The 7,500-nt window shown below is 31.0% G+C and overlaps 1 protein-coding gene across 6 annotated transcripts in view; it reads right to left on the reverse strand.

Annotated features, from left to right (window-relative positions):
• Positions 1-7,500, reverse strand: part of LOC133200180 (ELAV-like protein 1) — a 15,242-nt gene that overhangs the window by 4,286 nt on the left and 3,456 nt on the right. For 3 of the 6 annotated variants that reach the window (XM_061335966.1, XM_061335962.1, XM_061335964.1), the window contains exons 4-6: positions 5,740-5,843; positions 2,234-2,387; positions 825-1,062 (exon numbers count right to left, since the gene is read on the reverse strand). In XM_061335966.1, coding sequence (XP_061191950.1) covers positions 825-1,062; positions 2,234-2,387; positions 5,740-5,843 — 496 coding nt within the window. Of the gene's footprint in view, positions 1-824; positions 1,063-1,878; positions 2,033-2,233; positions 2,388-5,739; positions 5,844-7,500 lie in introns of all 6 variants that reach the window. The other 3 variants (XM_061335967.1, XM_061335963.1, XM_061335965.1) reach the window with 2 other exon arrangements.

The following is a 7,500-nucleotide window of genomic DNA, read 5'->3' on the forward strand; positions in this document are numbered from 1 at the left end:
TGCTTATAACAAAAGCATTCAAACAGAGCCTTAAACATATATCTAGTCGTTAGTAGAAAATTCTAATCAATAATGATCAAGAGACTTCATTGTATTGAGTGTGTGTTACAACAATCATGCAAGTAGAATTAGATTATTTGACAAAAAGCACAGAATTTTTAATCAAACTAAGTACACTGGAAATGTTACATAAAAAATGTTGATAGTTTAATTAGCATTTCAGCCACTAGTTTTTTTTTTGTTCCAAACTTCTAAAGAGGAAGCACTTGTGTTATAAAGAAAAAAATGCTGCGCTTTTATTAAATCGGTTGGGAAACATATCTTTGTAAAAGCTGGAAAGCAGAAAAATTTTCTTTGAAATTCTGACAATACACAAAATGAAAGTATTTAATGAATGCAAAGCTTCTTAATTTATCAAAACAATTCATTTTTCCCATCAAATATGAATGATTTTTTTTTTTCATATTTGAAGGGGAGAACGCAATTTAAGAACAGAAAAAAGATGAAACCAAAGGATATTCAATAGTAAACTGAAACAAAAAATATATATAGATATACAAAATTTTATAAAAATCAAAAATGTTCATTTCTTAAGCATTCTTGTACCAAACGCGTTATTTGGAATATTTTCGTCATTCGTTTTGTGTATTTCAGCTCATGGCATGGTGTTGCCTGCAAAATGCGGCCATCACAGCCGTTCTTCATTATCTACATCCAAAATAAACCATGATGATAAAATAACTGCATGTCATCCCTTTGGTTTTATACATGATATGAGTGAAGTAGAATTAAACTGGTACAAGAATGTATAAAGCATTATGAACCTGATCCGACTAGATGGATGATGAATTGGGCCTAGAAACCTGCGAGTTTGTGGAAGGTATGGAGCCAATGTCAGAGGTGTGAGGGCCGCTCCATTCTTGTTTGAACTGGGGGAGTTTGCAAACTTGACTGTGATTGGCTCAGTGGCTCCATCTGGGATAGTTCCATTCAGCTTCTGAATGGCTCTTTCTGCTTCCACTCGTTGATCGAATCTAATGAAGCCAACTCCTTTGGAAAGACCTGCACAAAGAAGTTTTACATAAATATAGATCTACAAGATTTTTTTTTTCCAATGTAGTTATTGTGATTGAAGCAAGATAATTACCAGAAGAATTTTACTCAGAAGGGATATATTGTTGATACTGTCAAAATTTTTATTGGTTCTGCTATGATATTATCAGAAAATGGAATCAAATGAAATATTTATAAAGGTTGACATTCAAAGAGAGACGCAGTTTAAAAGATAATATATTCATTTGAATGGAAGCAGATGAGAACATGCACTTAATCAAATTATTGGACCATCAAAGCAATACTTGAAAATGTTCATCATTTGGCATTTGCCACCAACAGTTTTTAGCAATGAGGAAAATATACATGAAAATTAATAACTGCATCCAAGTCCCTCCGTATGACTGCATCAGCTGAATAACTATTGACACAATGAGATAGAGTCAGCCAAAATCAAAAACTGTGGGAGTAGAACCATTTTTAATGGTGGCAGATACCAAACAAAAAAAGTAATTTTGTTTTTGGCCCAACGTAAGAGTAATCAACTAAACTGATCACTTGTTGAACAACAAGAAGATACCTGGGACAAAAGCCAATAGGAATATCAGTAAAAATCTTCCAAACATTTCTCAAAAAACGTACAAAGGAAAAAACTTAACGTCTAACCAAGAAATAAAGAACTTGAAATAAACTTGAAAGAAAATCAAACAGGTCACATAACAGTCAGCCCTGCATTTAGTATCATGATTCACTAAAAATGAATCAATGATACAGCATGCAAGCAGACAACACTGCAAGGAAACAGAAACTAAACGCATCTCTAACCTGTATTATTATCATACAAAATTCTGGAAGTTATAATTTTCCCACATTGTGAGAAGAATCCCTCCAATTCTTGTTGGGTCATAGACTTGGGTAAGCCACATATATAAAGGTTGGCCCCTTTAATACCCTCACTGCTTGGACGAGCAAGTGAAACCTGGCAGGATAAAGGAGATAATGTGTTAGAGCAAACCCTATCAAAGATAACCTAACAACACTGCTTAAGGCAGCTCCACTTAAATGAGCTCTTCTGTGAGGGGAGGGAAAATGTCTGCCCTGTAAGGAATGCTAACTCTGGAGGGGGGACCACCCTGGTAGGTTTGGGTCTCCACTGCAGCCTTTTTTCAAGTCTTAGTACCTGTATTTTGGTCATAAAGAATTCTGGATGTTATGATCTGTCCACAATCATTGAACATTTTCTCTAGGTCCAGTTGGGTTAAACTCTTGGGTAACCCTGATATATACAGATTGGCCCCTTTAATACTTTCACAACTTGGTCTTGCTAAAGACACCTGAAAGTAAGGAAATGAAATTTGACACACACACACAAAATAAAATAAATAGAAAAAAATTAACTAGTATTAAGTGTTAAATCAGAAAATTAAAAGTGGCAAACAATAAAATAACAATGAATGAAATCAATTTATAAACAAAGAGGACTGTTTGAAAATCCAATAAATAAACTAGACACAGTTCCTTAACTGAGCATTTTTTTTAAAAAAAATAAACTTTCTACATTATTGCAGAAAAATGCAAGTGCATAAATGCTTCAGGAACCATGACTCTTTCTTTTACAAACACACTTTTTTCTCCTAATAAGCCAGGTAAACCATTTCTCTTCGAGATACAAAATAGGATCATATATATGATATCACATGAACATTAAAAAATACTTCCTTCTCACATCCAAAATTTAATCTCAACATAACATACAATGTAGTACACACAAATGAAAACTGTATCCTCTTGCAAGATGCTTAAACCTTTTGCACAGCAGTTACATAAAACCTTTTGCACAGCAGTTACATATTTGTAACTGAATTGATTGTTTTTGTTTTGTCAGGCATTACTAGTAATAAAAACACAGGACTAAGGATGAGCTTGAGCTTTTAAAAAAAAAAATGAACATTTTAACCTCTGAAAATGGGGGGGGGGGGGGGGGGGGGCTAGGAATAAAGGCATAAGTTGATATTATTAATCATATTTCTAATATTTATTTCTTCTTTCAACTTCTACCATAACGTCTAGCAGTTTATTATAAAGGACATGAAAATGTTATATAATTTTTAGAAACTCTGTTTAAAATGCAACAGATGTCGAAAGTTTTCATAATATTGATGAACTGTTGCTAAACGTAAAGTATATATAGAACATATGGTTTGAAGGATATTTTATGCATAGAGACATTTTTTTAACTCTCAAAATACAAATGAGTACATCATATTTTTTTATTGGATACTGCGATTATTTAACATGGAGCCATATATTCTGACATGATCGCTACGACAATTTATTAAACTAATCTAGTAAAACTTGTTCTAATCTGAAAACCACTGATTAATTAGAAATTTGCTGGATTGAACACTCCAGTTAAGACAGAATTTTAAACTTAATTTACAAAAAAATTCTGAAAGTTTTCATCATAATAGGCAAAGTTTTCAGAATACACAACAAGTTTGACTGTACTTTATATATTACTATTATTAGCTTGATGGTCCTTGAAAATAAAGATTTTAAACAAATCAGGCCAAACAAAATAATAGTCCTGTTTCCTGCTACTAGACTGAAAAAAATAGGGTAGGTAGGTAGGAAAATTATTTTATTTTTTTATTTTATTTTTTTTTTCAACGGTATTTTTTGGATATGAACTAATACAAAACCATATTAAACATATCATAGGTCAATATTATCCTTTAAAATTAAATTTCATGTCTTTTGCTGCACAACTCGAGTGGTATTTTATGAAAGTCCATATTTACAACATTGTTTCATGAAATACCACTTGAATATATATTTTTTTCAGTTTTGGAACATGGAATTCCTGAGATTCCCCTTTTTTTTTCCCCAAAACTAAATAAAAACTTTAGGGTCGGGTGCAAAAAATAGGGTAGGTCGGGTAGCAGGAAACAAGACAATTATTTTTTTTGGCCTCATAATTCATTTTTAAACAGCAATAGCAAATAGAGAATTGCAATTCTTTGTTGTCAGGCTTCAAAGCATATACATGTATAGCATATAACATATTCCATTTAGTTCAATGGTTAAGAACATTTTTATCAATGCAGTACCTGTGTACAGTAAAACACACTTATAATGAAGTGCCAGGAATGGGCAATTTTGCTTCGTATAAGCGTAATTCGTTATATCCATTAAGTTTACAATATATTTTAAAGTCATGGGGAATGAAAATCACTTCACTGTAAGCGTCATTTCATTATAAGTGTGTTCGCTAGCCTATAAGCATGTATTACTGTATTCATGTTTGCTGATTAGTATATGTTGGAAATAAATTGTAAAATTGACTCAAGTGCTGCAGAGAATTATATGTATGATTTTATAAATATCAGAAAAATGAATCCATGCAATAATTAAAAGAAAAAAATTCAAGATTCTGCCAAAAAATAACACTCTATGTATAAGGACACTCATCAGTGTTTGGCTACAGGTTCTTGCAGTATGTGTAGACAATATGGAGCAGGGCTTAATTGACTCTTTTTGGTACAGGGTCCTGTGCCCTATCAGTTAGGAATTTTATATCGAAAAAGTGGCAATATTTGGGAATACTGGTGTCTTATATCACCCTGTGATCTTTTTTCTCCAGTCCTTGTAGAATGAGGGCTATAAAATCCAGATTTTCAATTCAAAAAACTTCATGGACCCTCCAATCCATTTGTTGACTTCAAGAATATGTATTTTAGGCACCTTAGCCATTTTAACTCTATAACTGAGAGGAAACAAACTTTTTCTTTCAGCAAAAATATTTCCACATATTTCATTTTCATTTATTCTGTGACTACAGTAGTATTAGGAGATAACAAGAAAATCACTGTAAACCAACTTTCCTTTGTGTGCGGCAACCTTCCCAAGGCCAAAAAAAAAAAAAAATTGCTAATAATTATCATTAGCATTTTTTTTAATTGCTATCATGAAAAGGTATTTTGTTTTGCATAAAGGATTAAGATATCTTGGGACAAAAGAATTACAAATGGAAATATGGATTTACAAAATCGATAAAGGAAATACATGTACAGTTGATCATATGCGAAAAAAAGTTGGTTAACAGATGTGCAATGTTTAATGTTTGAAAATCAAAATCTGAAAATATATGAACTTTAACTTCGTTGCAAATAATAACAGGATATTTCTTTAAAAATAACGTAAAAAGTTGAAATACAGTCAAATCTTCAACTGGATTGGACTGAGAAAAAAAACTTCAAGGCATCTGATGATTCAAGATAATGAGGTTAAAAGCATTGGGACTTTTATATTGTAACTCATTTCAACATATCCATGGTATTCAAGATATCAAAGTTCAACATAATGAAGTTCAACTGTAAATCTAAACATTATGGTTCCATTACCAAGTTGTGTAAAAATTTACCCAGCCATGTTAAACAATCTAGCTACTACAAGTGCATTTCCTTCATGTTAATACCTAGTATTGAAGCTGCAAATTAACAACTTAAAAAAATAAACAAAGCTCCCATATTTTCTAAAGTATCCCTGGCATTAACATTAATGAGCTTCATAACATAAAGAGGAAATTCTTAAAATCAATTAACAAAAATGATAAATATAGAAACCATTACCTAGGTACATTACCGAGATATTTGAAGTAAATAAAGAAAACCAGTGGTTTCTAACCTTAATCAGTTTGTTTTGCAATCGTAATCCATTGAGTGTGTTAATGGCCTTCTCTGCATCTGCTGGATTCTTGTAGTTAACAAATCCGTAACCCAAACTCTGTCCTGAAATTTTAATCAAAGAATTATATAATATTTGTCTGTTCCAAATCTTGATGTTTACACATTTACAAAGTACATGTAATCATCATTTAAAGTTTTTTTTTAATCACAATACATTAAACTCAACTTATCAATCCTTGAACAGCTTATTTTTACTTCAGTTGTACACAATTTTCAAAATTTTGTATTATAATTGGAAATTTCACAAAATATGTTTTTATTGGTGAATTTGTTTTTAAAATTTCTCTTTAACAAGTAAGTCAATGACTTCAAAAGACAATTTCTATGAACTTTTATTAGTCTTTTATTTAATAAATCTAAATGCTTCTAAAAACTACTGTTTTCAGATTTACCTATACATGCCTACAGCACTTGAAAATAAAGCCTCTCTCTTTTTGGGGGTTAAATAAGTTATAAAGATGAATTCTTCTACTGGGTAGTTATAATTAAAATCTATCGTTAATTTCCCCTTTTGGAATATTTTTACATCACAGAAATAAAAAAAAACCTACTAAAGATTCCCTTAAAAGCTTCCACTCCCTATTGTCATTACAAATGTCAAATTGGTATCAAGATAGGTGGACTAAAAAAAAGTACCGTTACAGTTTTTGTCACAGATCCAGAAATCCTATATATTACATTTGTATCGTGGGTAGAATATTGAATTAAAAACTAATTGAGACTAGATGGTGGGAGAAATGTCAGCCAATTACTTTTGGATATAGATCTTCATTACTTAATCAACAACCTGTAATTCAATTTCATCTATCATCAAAAGTACTGTAAGCTTTGTATGGATATAAAGTGTAAGAAACTAGGTTTGGGACGTAAATTCATTAAAATGACGGGGTGTTTCTTCCGTTTGGATCTTTCTTGTAGAGAACGTGTGCATATAAAATTTGACATAACAAAAAACATCAAAGTTAGACCAGCTTGACACAAGGAACTTCTTATAAGGCTACTGATATTGTCATGTAATCTTATGGACACATAATATAAATTTATTTCATTATATATATTCTAAATGTAAAATACATTAAAGGTACCATATGACCACCACCATAACCACTGCAAGTTATCAGAATACATGTGGCTTATGTTTGAATATGACAAATCATAATAATGAAAGCTTTGTGGGGTTCTAAGTGCAATAAAACAATTAAAGGCAGAGAGTGTATTGCAAGAGAGACAGCAGAAGTACAGAATTTAAACACATAAGAATAAAGTATAAAAGCCAGGAGAGAAAAAACAATCACACAGTCTACAAATAACTCCAGTTGCTCATGCAGAATGGATGATCGAGAGAACTGTCCACAATACTCTTTTGTTCCAACCAAAAGTTATTTATAATACATACACACAACAACATTAATAAAGAGACGTTTTGGTGTAAATGAACTACCATAGTTCTAGAACATGTCATATATATACCCATACACAGAATATGAAACATAAATTAGAACAAAAACTGAAAATAAAATTTAAAAAAAAATTGACAAGAAAATTTCAGGAAAAATTCTACAAAACCAGAAAAAAAATTTAAAAAACAGAAATAATAAAAATAATAAAGCCTTAAGAAAATAAAATAAAAAGACCAAAAAAGTAAAAGAAAAAATATTTTTAAAAAGTCACAAACATAAATTTGACTCAAATGACCACT

The sequence above is a fragment of the Saccostrea echinata genome, unplaced genomic scaffold (genome assembly GCF_033153115.1).
Source record: "Saccostrea echinata isolate AGI-Se365-2 ecotype Australia unplaced genomic scaffold, CSIRO_AGI_Sech_v1 ptg000037l, whole genome shotgun sequence".
In the NCBI taxonomy this organism is placed as follows: domain Eukaryota; kingdom Metazoa; phylum Mollusca; class Bivalvia; order Ostreida; family Ostreidae; genus Saccostrea; species Saccostrea echinata.